The sequence below is a fragment of the Rhizomucor pusillus genome, assembly GCF_041956525.1.
Source record: "Rhizomucor pusillus strain CBS 183.67 unplaced genomic scaffold VTP01scaffold_18, whole genome shotgun sequence".
NCBI lineage: Eukaryota > Fungi > Mucoromycota > Mucoromycetes > Mucorales > Lichtheimiaceae > Rhizomucor > Rhizomucor pusillus.
The window spans coordinates 119,368-135,206 of record NW_027192160.1 but is presented as its reverse complement, the minus strand read 5'-3'; the positions used below and the strand labels follow the sequence as shown (position 1 = coordinate 135,206).

Here is a 15,839-nt window from a genome sequence, read left to right as displayed (position 1 = left end):
GTAAAGATCCGTCGCAAAAAAGCCGGATTGTAAAATGTTTAGATGAAGAAAGTTGAATAGCGCGATAAGGAACATAGAAAGAGCAGGATGAAGGCAACGTGGGCACACGATATGGGAGGTCCGATCGTTGCTCATCTGATAACTTCTCTGCATTGGCTTATGCAATGTAAATGATAGCTTGTTTTCATCTAGTAGCGTTCTTCATTTTATTAGCCAGTATCCAGACTGAACAGTATAAAGCAAGTGAAACTTATTTAACACAGAAAGGGTCATGCAAGAATGCTCTTAGTGATGGCTCATTCTGTATTACACATGTGAGAATGCTTGCTGTAAACACTATTTATCCGTTCTAAATAAGTTAGTAAACATGTTGTAAGCGCCTCTACAATCTGTCAAAAGTATCAGTGATATTCTATCTTCTTGTCTGTTGCAAACGCAAACAATAATGCACGCATAAAAGTGGTCAAGCCATGCCAGCGGACCCTTCAAAAAGCATAAGCGGGGCTTTTTGCCTTCAACAACACTTCCTCACCTGACAATGCCAGCACAAAAACGCCATCGCTTGGATTCTCCTGATCCCTCGGTCGATTCGGTCGGATCGCTGAGCAGCGAAGAGGAGCTCATGAACGACGACTTGGAGAATGAAAGTGACGAACTCGGAGAAGATATGGATGATCTTGCAGAAGAGGAAGAGGAAGAAATCGACGAAGACGAGGAAATGGATACCGGTGAAGGTGCGGACAGTCAGGATCTGTTAGATTCAGAAGAAGAAGAAGAGGAGGACGAGGACGAGGAAAGGACAATGAAAGCTCCTAAACGAAAGAAAGCATCAAGTGAGACGACGACTATCCGTGACAGATGTATTGAAACTAAAAGACGTTATGCTAGCATATGAAGAATACGACAGCGAAGAAGACGAGGAAGAAACTTTAGAAGTGGTTTCTAATCGACCACTGACAAAACGGCAGCGTGCCAAGCTGAATAATGATACGACCGAGGAGTATTTGGAATTACCGATGGGTACGTCGACAATGTGATCTGGCTGCGAAAGATATCCCTCTGAATGTATATACTTTCCTCAGAGAGCATGAAGAAAAAGCACTTGACGGCTGAAGAGCAATCACTGCGAAGATCAGAGGTTGCGAGACGACGCAAGAATCAAAGTATACAAAGAGCTGAAAAGGATAAAGTGAGTACCAGAAAATGCGAGCTACGACGAGATTAAATTAACAACCTTTGGCAATTATATAGCAAGATACCATTAATCGATTATTGAAAAAGCAAGCATCAAAAAGCCGACGAGTTATAAAGGAAGATGCTACGGATGATAAAGAGACAGCCGTGTCTCGGAGGGAAAGATTGATAAAGGATAAGAATCTTGTCCGCTATGTCAACAAGGCTGAAGGCAGCCTCTTAGCAATACCCGAATCTATCAAAGTCGAGGATATTTTTGGAGTCAGGTATGGAGAAATACTTATTTGTCCCAAGAATCCAAGGAAATTAATCCTTGTGTCGCCCGCAGAACCCAAACATCTTCCCAAAATCTGGTAAAGGCGAAATGCGAAGCTGACGGTTGTGATAACCCCAAGAAATACACGGCGAAGAAAAGTGGAAAGGCTGTGTGCAGTCTGGAGCATTATAAATTAGTCGAAGCCACTTGAGTTCTCGCAACAGGACCGATTGCATCAATTATGGACATCTTCTGCGTGGTAACATGAATACATGCGGGCGTTCTCAAATAGGCCATATCGGGCTGAGAAGTCATGTACATGCCTTTTACGGATATCTGCGAGGCAACCTTGCTTCCATCATTGATGGTGTGGCTAGTTGCATTGTTGTTGTCTATTTGGAAGGATGAAAAGGGAAGATGATGTGTGTACAGCGATGTAATCCCACGCTGCAAGGCACATTCGCTGCTTACTGCAACAAAACCTTAGATAGTCGCGACGGTGTCGGGTCGAAAAGCAGTGGGGTGTGACAGACGTGGCGAGTTGGCCAGATCTCTCCATGACAAGCTTCACGCATGTTACACCAATCTGCGGTTTCTGCCTTGCTTGTGCCGCCTTAAAAGTTCATTATTCGCAAGGCTAACCTTTCTTGTTGTTCTTCCTCGTCCCCACTCCTCATGAGATCTTCCCAGCCATGGCGCAGTCCGAAACAGATCATGCAATAAATCCTGAATCAGCAGCGCGATCGCCGAGTCTGGAGGCACTTTACAATGATCTAGATGCTTTCATTGACGAACTCTCCGGTCAGCGAGATTCAGTTCTCCAGAATGGATATTCGGTGAGTCTGCAAATACATAAAGCGTAAGGTTCGAAAAATTGAATCTAAATGTAAAATATCGTAGGAACAACAACAGCGTTCGTCGCTGTTACGGAGCAAATATCTGAGCGGCGGCACTGATTATCAAGACGATGAATATGTTGGTTACTCCCCACTTTTGGAAAACTACGCGTCTGGTCGTCCATTCAGTCGCATACGAGGATCGAAGACTTTGGAGCAAGTTGTAGAATACTCGGTCACTGACGAAAAGCATCAAGTTCCGGATGACGATAATGTATCTTGTACAACCAGCCAACAACTACAACAACAACAGCAACAGCAACAAGATATCAAGAATACAACACTTTCTCCACCAATGTCTCCCTCTTTCCTAGGTATTGCTTCTCCGAATCCATCACTGAGTGGTGGTTACTTTTCGACAATGCGGTCAAGTTCCTTGAGCAACCAGCAACAGCAGCAGCAACAACAACAACAGCAATCAAACACACCCTTATCAACCCCTTCTTCGCCACTCCTTGTTGCGAGGTCACCTGTACCGGCACCTCCACCGATGTTTCCAAATCATTCCTTCTTGTCTGAACTGGGCTACCAATTCATCATTCATGTTCGACAGCTCAATGAACGCAGAAGGATGTTCTGCACAATGGAATATCCAGCTAGTTTTACCGGCGAAGAAGCAGTGCAGATTTTAAAGGCGATTCTACCTGGAGAAGTCAGCAGTGCAATGTGCGTCCAAGTTGCAAGAGCATTCATCCGCACGACCCCGCAACTCGTTGCTGCTATCTCTTACTCGGAAAAATCCTTGAAAAGAAATACTCTCTACCAATCAGCCAACGAGATATACACTCTTATCGAAGAAATTGCAGACGAAGGACATTTACCGCAAGGTGTCTTTACGCCATTGACACGTTGCTACACAAACTTTTGTCTGCCCGGCCAAGGAGGTTGTTACGCACCATCTTGTCCCAACAGGATTGCTGAAATTGTTGAACGCAGTAGCAGCAGCACCAAAGATGTAAGATTATTATGCCGGATATGCAGGGGCAGCAAAGGATAACGAATAATCATCTCAGGCCGACGGTCTTAAACGAAAAGGATCGTTCAAATCAGGAACATCGTCCCACGACACCGTAAGCTTACATATACAGTACACAGTTATCGTTATATTCATCGATGCTCCTTTCAGACCTTTTCTCGATCGTGGTCTGCGACGGTTTCGAGAGAAATACTACAGAATACGCCGCCTTCCGAAATCAAACGACAGGAAGCCATTCACGAGATCATCTACACCGAGGAAGACTATGTCCGCGACTTGAACTTGCTAGACGAGGTACAGAATCATACAAAAAGAACATGTTGTACTGATATATTTACAATGCGTTTCGCAGCTTTTTGCTGTTCCCCTCCGCACTGCGCAATGTTTGGAACCCGAGAGACGAGATGCATTTTGCGACCATGTCTTCAACAATTACAAGGAGATACTCGGAATACATCGAGATTTACTGCGCGACCTTCGGGATCGCCAGAGCGAATGCCTATCAAAATCGTCCTTTGTCGACAAGATCGGCGACATTTTCCTCAAGCATCTACCCAAATTTTCGGACGCCTACGGCAAATATGGACCTTGTGTGCCGGAAGCAGAGTACACATGTAAAAGGGAAGCCACAAGCAACATGTTATTCCACCATTTCCTGCAAGATGTCGAAAAGAAGGCCGAATGCAGAAAATTACCATTCAGGCACTTTCTTGTTCTCCCAGTTATTCGACTTCAGCGCTATCCACTGCTGTTAAGCGCTATCCTAAAGCGAACGCCAGAAGACCATCCAGATCACGCGTTCTTGACAGAATGTGATGGAAAACTACGCAGCATTGCAGCCACTATGGACGAAGAAACAGCGGCGTCAGAGAAACGATTAAGGTTGCAGCAAATCCACGATACCCTGCGATGTAAACCGTCCGAGATAGAATTGGTCCATCAGCTGCGGATACTGGAACCCGGTCGTCAGCTGCTGTACGAGGGAGCACTTACCCGCCGGTCGAACACGGGTGTCGAAACCATCAATCTGTGGGTATTCTTATTCGACAACTATTTTCTCATGACCAAGCCGAAAAACAATGAATATCATCTCTCGAAACGACCCATCCCGCTCGAGCTGCTTCACGTGGCAGATGCGACAGAAGGTTTTGCGATCGGTATGCGATCGTTAACCGGTTCTTCTTCCAACAGTAATCCTACTCCATCTGGCCTTGTTTCGCCTACTTTTGCAACCGCACCAAGCTCACCAAATCAGACCATTCACAGCAGTGGAGGAGGAGGAGGAGGTGGTGGTGGTGGTCACTCTCCCATGGTTATCCAGCATCTAGGTCGGCACGGCAGTGATTACATGCTGTTTGCCGATACGCCAGAGACGCGATTAACATGGAAAGAGAAAATCGTAGAAGCGAAAGCAGCCTTGGAGCATGCGCACCCGGAGCGACAAGTGTTTGAAGTTCGATCAGTGTGCGATACAAAGTTCAGGGCGTCAGGAACGCCCAACTTTGGAAAAGTCACTTGCTCTACACCGTTTGGTAGGTTATTCAATGAACAGTAGAGATAGTACAAGTGGAGTTAATAGACACTACAGAGGATTGGAATGGGATCAGAAGGATTGCCGTTGGCACGAACCTGGGAGTATGGATGGGCGTTGAAGGTGACACTGCAAGCATGCGACAAGTCCTGACGCTTCAGGATGTGACACAGATAGCCGTTCTTGAGGAGAACCACATCCTCGTGGTTCTTGCCGACAAGGTGCTCTATGCATATGCTCTGCATAGGCTGGATGCTGTAGCTGGTGGTAAGCAGACACCGCCGAGCCAAAAGCTCGCACAGCAGATTTCGTTTTTCCACGCTGGCATCTGCAACAACCGGCAGCTGGTGGTAGCAATGAGGAGAAGAGGCATGGATAGCCATTTCCGTGCGTTTGAACCTGTATGCGGTGATCTGCGTGATCCAAAGAATGCAAAGTACCTAGCAACGAAATCCGGATTATTTGCCAAGAGCCCGCCGCCGTGGTTTAAGATCTACAAGGAATTTTACGTCGGCGCAGAATCATCTGCTGTCCAGTTGCTCAAGGCGCGAGTGGTTGTTGTATGCATAAGGGGTTTTGAAATCATTGATCCTGAAAACTTGCACATGAACCACAATTTACCGGACACGCAACACACAGATTTTGCGCCTATTGCACAATCGCGTCCGCTGGGCATGTTCCGATGTGGCGGTAACTACCTGCTCTGCTACGATACCCAATGCTGCCTTGTTGATAACCATGGACGACTCATACCAAACTCATGGATGGAGTGGGAAGGCGCACCTCAGTCGGTTGCGTTCAGTTATCCATACATTGTTGGATTTGATTCTCGCTTCATCGAAGTCAGAAACGCTGAAACGGTTCGTTATCTATTGTTCAATGCGGGTCTCAGTTGGGAAACACACGTACTTACCACATTAATTTACATAGGGCGAGCTGATCCAGATCTTGGCAGGCAACCATATGCGATGCTTACAGTTTACTCACAATTCCTCTGCACCAGTCACACCTCTCATTCATGGATGCATGGCTCATCCATTCAAGCCTGATTTCCAGTACATTTTCCAACTCATTAACACTTGTCCATCTCACGCATAATACTTTGATTGCATCCTATCTACATTGGTACTACTACAAAACAGAAGAATATAAATAGTAATGAATGTGTTTGTGTGTGTAAGGAAGAAGGAAAGGAGGAGGAGGAAATGTATAAATGTAAGTGTACTAAGTGTAAGTGTGAAAAAAAGTGAGTGAATGTGTGCGTATGTGTGTGTGTGTGTTTGAATACGTATAAGTGTCTGTGTTGTCATGTGTGTGTATAATGTATAGAGTAGCTTAGACCCTGCACAGTTCAAAGACGAGTTCTGTTCCAAGAACAGGGTCGTCCATTGCACAGTAAATGGTATCCATCGCGTCAGCCTTGAGGCATCGTACGTTTTTACCGGGTATGACTTGGACGAGTTCACCCTGTTGGAAAGAGAAAATTGTCAGGAGACATTGGCTGTTACATTCGAGCCATTTCCAAAACTCACAGTATCTATGTGGCGAACTTCAATAAAGGTAGGATCAAAAGCAACAATGTACGGGACGCTGAGAGCAAAGGCGTTGGGGTGGCCTATCCACTGAATAGACCAATCGGGTCTTGCGCGTCTTCCTTTCTTATCAATGTAGAATGCCATTTCTACATGGAATATTAGATGATCGGCATATTTCGCATGGAGCGATATTGTTCCAACTCACCGTCGTAGCATAGCAAGATGTTGCTATCAGGATGGCGGAACATTGAAATCGGTTTCAAGTTCTCGCGTTGCAATAGCGCATGGTGACTAGCATCTTCAGGGTCCAGCACACCTGATATTAAATGTAATGGATTACTAAACACTCAAGGTAACAAGGGAGTTTTTAAACTTACTCTGCACATCCGCCGAAGCTAGATCGACCATCTGGAATCCCTTGGGGCTACCAACGCAGATGATATTTCTAAAGTACTGGAGCGAAAGTGCTTCACCTGGGAGATACAAGTCCTTGTACACTTTGAGTCCTTCGCCGCCACCGCCACGCATCAGACGTCCAAACTTGGATTTGTGTTTGCTTTCAGTATTAACGTGCGGTTCCAGAGCACGAATAGTTGACGTGATCGAGTTTGAGCGTACAAAACACACGAGTGTCTTCTCGCCTGGCGTGTTTTGGAAAATGGTACCGACTTTAAAGAAGGATACGTGGCTGCTAAGTTTGCGACCTCGCTTGGCTGTGTCGTTATCCACAAGGCTGTCGAGCGAGAACGTGTACAAAGTTTTGTCTGCCAACACAAGGATGAGACCTGAAGGCTCAAGGACATCAATCTGCGACACTTTGTCCATAGCGAGCAGGCGGTCGAGATGCTCCACACCGCGGACTTCGCGCTTGATATACACGCCTTGGTCGCTGCCAAGGATGACCGTGTCTCCGTAAGAGGCAGCAGAGCTCACACGGTTAAAGTTGTTGAAAAACTTGGCGCTAATCATGCGTATATCGAACACCCGCTGATTCTCCATCATTGCTTGCCGCTGGCTCTGAATTTTGTCCACCCACTGTCTACGGCTAGCGGGCGTCGTTGCGAATAGAGTAATGGGTTGGGTTCCCTGTCGACCCAAATAGTTGAAGGTAATCGGGTATCCCTTGCTCGCCGAGCCTGGCGCGGTGGCTGCTGCAATGGCTTCGATGTTGTTAAGTGAAGTCAGCGAGCTGGAGGTGTTGGACCGTGCGTATGTCAAAATGGAGCTGTTTCGTCGGTGCGATTGATCGGGCAATGATATCGACAGCAAAGCAAGAGGGATCGGCTGTAGGGAATTGTTACATTAGTGTGATGATGTAGTTGCAATTTTCTCTTCCATAGCTACCTTTCTGTAAAGTTTGTATCGCTCCTTGCCGTTAAGGAACTTTGGTTTTCCAATGATAAGACAATGATCCAAAAGATACACTTGGACGTCCGCAGATTCTGCGGATCCAGAGGCTTTTTTCTTCAGAGAGCCCTTGTATATAATCTTTCGATTTTCTGAACATAGATCAAGCTAAAGTTGCGAGTTATTAGCAAGAATATTAGCAAATATTCACAGAAATCGAAAAATAATACTTACTGCATCCATATCTTCTTGTTTCATGAGCAAGCGGCTGGTCAGCAACTCCAGATTGAATCTATTCTCTGTGACGCCTGTCTCGTGATTTACATTGCTGAGAAATTCGCTGATTACCTTCATAGCCTTGGGTATAAGCTCTTGATCTGGATGATCGGCAGGGGTATGCTTGAGCACTTCTCTCAGCAAGAGGTTGTAGCGACCTAATCGAGTGGTCGGTTTGGTCAGATAACCGTTGAGTTCAAGTTTGCGAGATTGCGGAAGTCTTTCTGTAAACTATATATCCACTTAGGATCATGCTAACCAGGTCCGATAATTCATTACAAACCTCTACAAACTGCGCAAATGCAGGATTGCTCGACTTTTCCGTCTCAAAAATATATTTGCTGATCATTTGGTGCGCTCCGTATTGTACAAATGGAGAGAATAGCCCCACGTGCTGCAGTATGACATCGCCAATCTGGTCAATGACTGGTTTAACTTTTTGACGGGCTTCCAATGCAGCTGCAAGCTGAGAGTTGACGTGGTGCACTTCCATGATGTTCCAGAACACATCCTTGACAAACTGATCACGACGTTCAGCGGGGATGCAATCTCCTTCCTTGAGCGGCTTGATCCAGTACTGCTCGATAGCTGTGAGTTCATTGTTCACTCTATTTACCCATATGCATTGATCGGCGTACCTTTTGCACGTATGCAAGGTCATTCACAAAGTCCTTTTCGGTATAAACAAGCTCAAAAATGTTTTCTTGCCTCTTGATCTCCCCCTTGTCCAATTTGCTGTAAACATCCTTGGGTACCGTGTTTATCCACAGTCGATCCTCCTCTTTATCGTTTAAGGACGATCGGCTGCTGGCTCTCTTGAGTTCCTTTTGCTGCTGTTTTTGCTAAAAGGGCTATCAGTGTACACAAATTTTGGAAATTTCATGACAGGAATCATATTTACCTGCTCCAGCCGACGTGGACAAAAGACGCTGTAACATAGGTTTTCTCTGGAGCATGTTGGAGAGTAACAGTCGGTCAGGAGTGTGAAAACACCGTGAGGGATATGTTCATCCTCGCTATCGGAGCGTCCCATGAAAATCACAGTGGATTTGCCATCCTCTCCGTCATCTTCCTCTTGATCTGCAGAGTCGGATTGTTGACGATGGTTCACGAATTCCCTAAACTGATAGAGCTCGTTTGGAGAGTCGCGAAGTCGATGCTCATAGTTCACGTCGTGAAAGAATTTTTGAGCATCGAGTGCACGGCCAACAAGGAGTGCCAGATTGCGGTCTTTTGTCTTGAGCATAGTGCATAGTTTGTCCTAGCAGAATATATAAAGTAAGGCACGCAGTCCTTAAATGCTCTTTAATATTACATATACATACGACTGCTTCTTTTCCTTCAAATGCGTCTTTGTATTCAATACTGTCTTTAGTCTTTGTTCCAACTGTGACTCTATCGTGAAACGCGACAGCAACCTGGGACAGCAGCGCGGGTTGCAAAGTCGTGGTTGGTATGGACACCTGATGATGGCGCAGTACTTTCTTTTGAGGCGGCTGCTGTGCCGGGTCGTTTGCTGAGAATGATTGCGAACGTTCACCCTTTGAGCGTAGCATGGGTGTAGTTCGGCCGATCGGTATGTTCAACATACTCTCTGCTGATCTACGCAGTGGAGTTGAGAAGGAGGACGGGGGTTGCTTTAGGTGATATCCTACGGCTGGGCAACAGGCGCGTTAGTGACGATTAATTTCCGTTTTGCATAGCAACGTACTGCTTCCAGCTCGAGACATTGCTGATAACTTTGCACGCATAGGTGCAGTGGTTTTTGAGAGTTTTGCGAGCAAGGTGGATGCACCTTTGCTTTTGGAGCGTTTAAGCTTTGTGCCATCGTCGCCGTCAATGTGGTCTACGCCCAATTTTGGTTGCTGACCTCTGGAGCGAAAGATCGAGTTTGTTCGCGATCTAAGTTTCCAGGCACCGCTGTCTGTGGTTTTCATACTGGTTATCGACATGGTATCGTCTGTGCTCATAAATTCGGTCCGCAGTGAGAATACAGAGCCCATCTCACTGCTCACGTAGCTGTGCACACTTTTGGGCGATTCCAATGGATCCTTGAGCGGTGCATAGTATGACGCCTTTGGCCAGCCTTTTTGTTTATCCTGCTGCTCCTGGCGTTCTTCCTCCTCCTCGTCAGGTTCTTCATCGTCTCCCACTGGCTCACCAGCCTCTTGTCTCGATATGCGTTGGTAGTAGCGGTTGCGAATAGTCGCGGAGGGTGTCAACGTTACGACAGGTACAAACGTGTTGTTGCCTGCTGCGTCAAGATTGGTTGCCAAGGCTGTCGATTCCGGGGCAATGGGAGCCTTGATGGCGTCTTCCGAGTACATTGCAAGTGGCGTCGTGGTGTGTGAGAGAAACAGGCCAGACCGCCAAGTCGTTCACCGGGTAAAAGAAAGGTATAGGGGGAAAAGAGGTTCTGGACGCTGTCCTCGCACGTTGTATTTCAGCCAAAAAAAGCAACCGAAGCACACAGATTATCATCTCGCGCTGTGCTTGCAATTCCCCTTATGCATATTGTTCGGGTGACCTGTCACGATCTATCCCTTTCGTTGCCGGCACCGCTTGGCGCTGCGACAAATCCACCACGCTGTTTCCAAGCAAATATCAACCTGACAAACATGTCAGGCAAATTTTTGGGATATCATCAATGGGGCAGACAGGGGACACCTTGTGTTACTTGTCCCGCAAACCCACCTGTCCAAGCCAATTCCGTGCTGCTTCTCTTGCGATATCTAGCTTTGCTATCAGTGCATGCAGGATGACCGTACCCACGCTCTAGACTTTGCCAAACACTCGTAGATCAGGGCGCGTTTGTGCAACCTGCGCGAGATCAATCATCAGCAATGCTTAAAGTAAAATTCGGTCCGCCATTATCTCCAAATTACCATATGCATCTCTCAATATTTAGAACGTAAAAATCATCCCGTCTTTGAAAATGAAAAAGGTGCAAGGTGCTGCTGAATTCCTTTAGTCTCTGCCTCATACCATACATGGCTTTGGGAATATTTACTTGAACATGCCTGCATTTTTATGTATGTACGTTTTGAGCAAATAAGTTTCTAGTTCCAGAGAAACCATTTCTTGTTTTCCAGTTCATATAAACGTGCAGATATGTAGCAATTTTCGGTGGGCAAGTTTAGCGGTGCTGGGACTCGTCGCCCTTTTGGTCGCGTGTAATGTTAGTATGGCTACGTATGTGCAAGTACGAATCGAGTTCGTTCTTGAGCTCGAATGAACGTGTCGCATGCTTTGGATAAACTTGGGTTCCTGGTTGCAGAAGTAGAGGTACAAAGCTGGTTGATAAGCTGGAACCCTTAATATCTCTAATAGCACTGTCTATTATTTTTTCATTAAGCGCTTCCAAAAGCATCTTTAAGCTTCTTCCTTAAAAGATATTTACCTAGGCGCATCTTCTTCAAATGTGCTATTTGCAGCTTTGAAGGGTTTCGCTGCCGACAGCCTTTTCTGATAAATGATATGAATAGGAGTGATATCGACTGATTGTGAAAGCAAGTTCACAAGTTTACCGTTGTCCGCCTGTCCAATTCATGAAAAAGATGAGTTATCAAATTAAAATAGGTGACACAAGCCAAGAATAAGAAATTGCCCGTGGGCCTTGCGCTGTTTCAGTGCTGAAGTAAAATTAGGTTAGGCTCAATGGATCGCCCATCAATTGGAGCCAAATTACAACGTAAAGGAAACCGATAAAAGAGGGCTATAAAATCCTTCCACCGACCAAGGAGCACCTCGAAAGAATTGGCATATATCGCCGCTGGCCTTGCTGTCTCTATGGCAATGAATGCACAAGTTGCTCGAAGAGAGCATGCTAAGGCCTCAAGTGTGCGTGTGTGTGTGCATGAGCTGACGACGGTACGCCAGTTGCTCTGAGAATGTTCGTCATGAATCGGTTGTCCGCAATGCTGCGCGCAATTACCGCAATCCTCTCAACCGCACAGCAACGAACATATCATAAAGTAATGTTTCAGAATACATAATCATTGGAAGTAGATTTGATCGTATGGATGTTGTATACATTCGTCAACGATAAGTGGAGTAGACATTATGAGCAGGGTATGGGTTACTAAGTAAGGTGACAATAACGGCCGTTCAAAGCTTGGTCTCTTGTCGTGTACTCGGTCCATCTAACCAAGACCGTATTCTGGATATCGATCCATTTCCTTCTGTAGAATGCGCATTGTTAGAGGAAGCGGCTTCCGTCGCATTCAAGCTCGTAGCCGCTGCTCCCCGCCGCTCCATCATCAGAAAATGCATTTGCATCCGGATACCATGGCAAACAGCCCGTAAACTCTGCAGTTCTTCCTGTAACCGAAAAGTTTCTGTCATCAATGCAACGTTCTGTTTCAACTCCAACGATGCGATGTCGGCCGTTATGGTTTCGATCTCGCTCTTTAAACGCTGCGTCTCTGTCACGTAATTTTCCGGTGGTGGATGGGTATCATTTGTTAAGTCGATTTCACTGGGGAAATGGGAAGGGAACAGTATTGCGAGCTGCTCAGTTATCGTGTCGATCTGCTGCCGCATACCAGCCTGCTGGCGTTTTAAAGTTTCATTTTCTTTCCGTACAATTGATAGTTCGTCTCTCAATGATTGCTCTCTTTGTCTCTGGTGTTCTAAGTATCCCTTGATACCTTCGTACGAACAGGCTGCAATGTGCGAGTCCAGCTCTTGTCTCATTCCTATCCATGAGCACCCGAATTCTGAATGCGTGCATTTTACTGGATGCCGTTTGCACGTTAATAAATGTGCCGTGTGTTCGGAGCGCTGTCTGGATGTTTCGCAATGCGGACATGTGATTATCTCGGCAGGGCAAAGTCGGTGATGGTCCTACGAGACATACAATTCGCTTAAGCTTGAGATTCCCTACAACGGATCCTAGGATTCGATACTTACCTCTAGTTCGAATCTACGCATGCTTTTCTTGCACATTTTGCATTCTGTCTTGCGATATTTACATGTAGCAACGTGGTTATGCAGATCCTTCCTCAGAACGAGTTCTTTGCATTCTTCCAGGTCGCACGGAGCATAAGTGTATAGACAATCGTTTTGGACGTGATTAGCAATAAACTGCCGCTGGCAAACATGAGGGCAGCCGAGGTCTGAGCGTGGACAACGAACTTCAAGTTCATTGACCATATTGGCGACAATCTTCACAGCCGGTTGAATGTCTTCCAGCTTCACAGGCGATCGGTCAATAGGGCATATGGCGGAAGCTTCGCAAGCCTGATATATACATGCTTGACAATAAGTGTGACTGATCGCTTCGTCAGCTTTATGATTCAAGGCATACGCGAGTTGGATAACTCACTTACCCACACGGCAAAACCATGGGGTCTACAAAGGGCGCCTGACATATGCAGCACACCAGGTTGGCATTGATAGTGTCTACAAAGTTGAGAGCTCTCAAATCGACTGCATCCTCGGGTTGTTTTGACATTGTTGTAAGTAGAAGGGAGGGAAGAGATATGATAGCGGAGAAAAGGTGGATTATGCCTTTTTCACATGAAACAGATTGAGTCTTCGAGTCGGGAGCACAGACACTCGAGAGATTTCAACACGTCCAGTCTCATACCGAAATGATTGCCAGAAGAAAGCGTAACATTAAAAATAAATCCTTTCTCGAGTCTGGAGCATATTAGAGTTTTTTGTATCTCGCTGAGTCCATTTCATTCCTTTGAAAAGCAAAGTCTTTTATCCGGATGCAAAGTTGTATTTTGTTAAGATCCATAGGGTTATCACTCTAGATTGGAAGATATATATATAATATATATGTATCACCTAGGTCTATCTATTTATGCAAGGTTCCATATCAGAGAACAGAAAAAAATATGCATGAGTGTCTTGGGTGGCTATCCTTTCAAGGCGCCGAAAAAGGATTACAGATGTCGGGAACGCTGTGTTTATAACAGTATTTCTTCCTGTCAAATTTGCAATGTTCATAGGCATCGTCGGATCGCGTTGTAGCGGGAAACGCACGATCGCCGAGTATCTCGTCCAAAATCACGGCTTCAAACTCTTGTCTTTAAGGAATTACAAGGTAGTGGATTCTGACAGCAGTGGCGAGACTCTCGAGTTTGACACCCAAGAGCAACTGCAAGAATTCGTTACTGAGCGCTGGCGCGAGAACTTTGTAACATGCGACCTTGATAGCTGCGGTGTACATGCCCTAAAGTAAGCCTCAGTCGGCATATGTCAAGTAGATATCACTTTTCGATTAACAAGCTTATCCCAGAAAACGTCCATTCTTCTTGCTTGTCTCTGTTGAAGCCCCCCTTTCTCTTCGATACAAACGATTTAAAGAAAGGTAACATACCTAAAGCTGACATTCGATGCGGGCTTGGGTTGACCTGGAAACGCGTACTAGATCACATCGACTTGGTGCGAGCAGCTTAAGTCTCGAAGAATTTGTGCAACAGGACGACCTAGAGATTTTTAACGTTGCCGTCGACGAGTCTGGGAAACGCAACACTCCTCTGTACCAACTCGTTTCTATCGCAGATGTCAATATCACAAATGTATACACGTCTCTATCCGAGTTTTCATTGACGCTCCATAGTCTTGATCTTACGAACGGCGAGCGTCTGCGACCGTCATGGGACACATATTTCATGCATCTGTCAGACTTGGCAGCACGACGATCAAATTGTATGAAGCGACGCGTTGGATGCATCCTCGTTAAGGATTCCCGCGTTGTAGCAACGGGATACAACGGCACACCGCGAGGACTTCGTAACTGCAACGAAGGAGGATGTGATCGCTGCAATAGCAATGCTCGGTGTGGTACAGGCTTGGATCGGTGCCTTTGTATGCATGCGGAAGAAAACGCTTTGCTAGAAGCAGGAAGAAGTCGCGTGGATTTTGGAAGCGATGTTGTCTTGTACTGCAATACGTAAGTATAGATGGCTGCATTACTTTCTCTGTTCGAAATAGCTAATATCCTTGTTACCATTCCAGATGTCCATGTTTAGGTAAGGATAACTTGTAAGAAATCAATATGGTCATGTTTTGATAGGATATTCTCAGGTTGCGCCATCAAAATCGTGCAAGTGGGGGTCAAGGAAGTCGTATTCTCGAAATCATACGGCATGGACGAGATGACCGCCAAGGTGTTCTCAGATGCTGGTGTCAAGCTTCGACAGCATTCACCACCTAGCATGAAACTCGAAATGCAAATATCCGACCTGTCTATTTAAGCAAAATTGAAATCACAACACCAATTTTGACAAACCAGTGACAGGATACCCTACAACCTTTTACATCTGGCCAATGTTCTTTTGAAATGCCTCGACGGCATCAACCACGCCACATGGCTTACGTTGTATCGAGCAAAGCTTGAACTGGGCTTACAAATATTCACATCTCCACTTGTCTTCCATCAAAACCTAAAATAAATGCAAGGACGAACGGAGTTACGACAGCATTGGTAGCTATTCTGCATGAATTTAAATCTGGGCAGCTACTCCTCCTTCATATGGATTGTCCATTATCCAGAATAGACTGTATCGAAACACAAGATAGTAGTCACTCTCGGACATACAATAACTCCCTAGGTAGCTGATGTGAAGGAGGTCGAGAATATGGTTTACAGCACAAACGCATGCTTTCAAATCAAAAACATTCTCAGGGATCAATTCATTCTATATGATGACAATAGTAAAGGCAAGATTTTTGTACAATTGCACATAGTAGGAGGACAGGGCTTTGTATCTGTCTATTTGATTGTCCTCACTCGTAAGCGGCTTAAATTTCTGCGTCATGCTTTTTTTACCCTGTACGTACGCTGCCTGAAGTACTGTAATCCTGCGGTACC

The 15,839-nt window shown here is 45.7% G+C and overlaps 5 protein-coding genes across 5 annotated transcripts; 3 read left to right on the top strand and 2 right to left on the bottom strand.

The window, feature by feature from the left end:
* Window positions 1-538: 538 nt before the first annotated feature.
* VTP01DRAFT_3701 (uncharacterized protein) lies at window positions 539-1,661 on the top strand (the record flags this gene model as incomplete). Its single annotated transcript, XM_069382302.1, has 5 exons — window positions 539-833; window positions 889-1,020; window positions 1,083-1,189; window positions 1,252-1,460; window positions 1,523-1,661. 5 exons carry the CDS (start codon window positions 539-541, stop codon window positions 1,659-1,661), a joined length of 882 nt encoding a protein of 293 aa, XP_069236027.1.
* Window positions 1,662-2,142: 481 nt separating this feature from the next.
* VTP01DRAFT_3700 (uncharacterized protein) lies at window positions 2,143-5,951 on the top strand (the record flags this gene model as incomplete). The annotated part of the gene is made up of 7 exons (XM_069382301.1): window positions 2,143-2,286; window positions 2,351-3,301; window positions 3,360-3,416; window positions 3,473-3,616; window positions 3,675-4,854; window positions 4,911-5,713; window positions 5,784-5,951. 7 exons carry the CDS (start codon window positions 2,143-2,145, stop codon window positions 5,949-5,951), a joined length of 3,447 nt encoding a protein of 1,148 aa, XP_069236026.1.
* Window positions 5,952-6,188: 237 nt separating this feature from the next.
* VTP01DRAFT_3699 (uncharacterized protein) lies at window positions 6,189-10,338 on the bottom strand (the record flags this gene model as incomplete). The annotated part of the gene is made up of 11 exons (XM_069382298.1): window positions 6,189-6,320; window positions 6,386-6,534; window positions 6,594-6,704; window positions 6,766-7,672; window positions 7,733-7,903; window positions 7,970-8,242; window positions 8,295-8,588; window positions 8,650-8,853; window positions 8,913-9,272; window positions 9,337-9,668; window positions 9,723-10,338. 11 exons carry the CDS (start codon window positions 10,336-10,338, stop codon window positions 6,189-6,191), a joined length of 3,549 nt encoding a protein of 1,182 aa, XP_069236025.1.
* A 1,780-nt stretch (window positions 10,339-12,118) lies between these two features.
* On the bottom strand, window positions 12,119-13,466 carry VTP01DRAFT_3698 (uncharacterized protein; the record flags this gene model as incomplete). The annotated part of the gene is made up of 3 exons (XM_069382297.1): window positions 12,119-12,856; window positions 12,923-13,283; window positions 13,342-13,466. The coding sequence occupies 3 exons, from the start codon at window positions 13,464-13,466 to the stop codon at window positions 12,119-12,121; spliced, it is 1,224 nt and encodes a 407-aa protein (XP_069236024.1).
* Window positions 13,467-13,961: 495 nt separating this feature from the next.
* On the top strand, window positions 13,962-15,222 carry VTP01DRAFT_3697 (uncharacterized protein; the record flags this gene model as incomplete). Its single annotated transcript, XM_069382296.1, has 5 exons — window positions 13,962-14,200; window positions 14,262-14,333; window positions 14,394-14,918; window positions 14,984-14,997; window positions 15,053-15,222. 5 exons carry the CDS (start codon window positions 13,962-13,964, stop codon window positions 15,220-15,222), a joined length of 1,020 nt encoding a protein of 339 aa, XP_069236023.1.
* Between the last annotated feature and the right edge of the window lie 617 nt (window positions 15,223-15,839).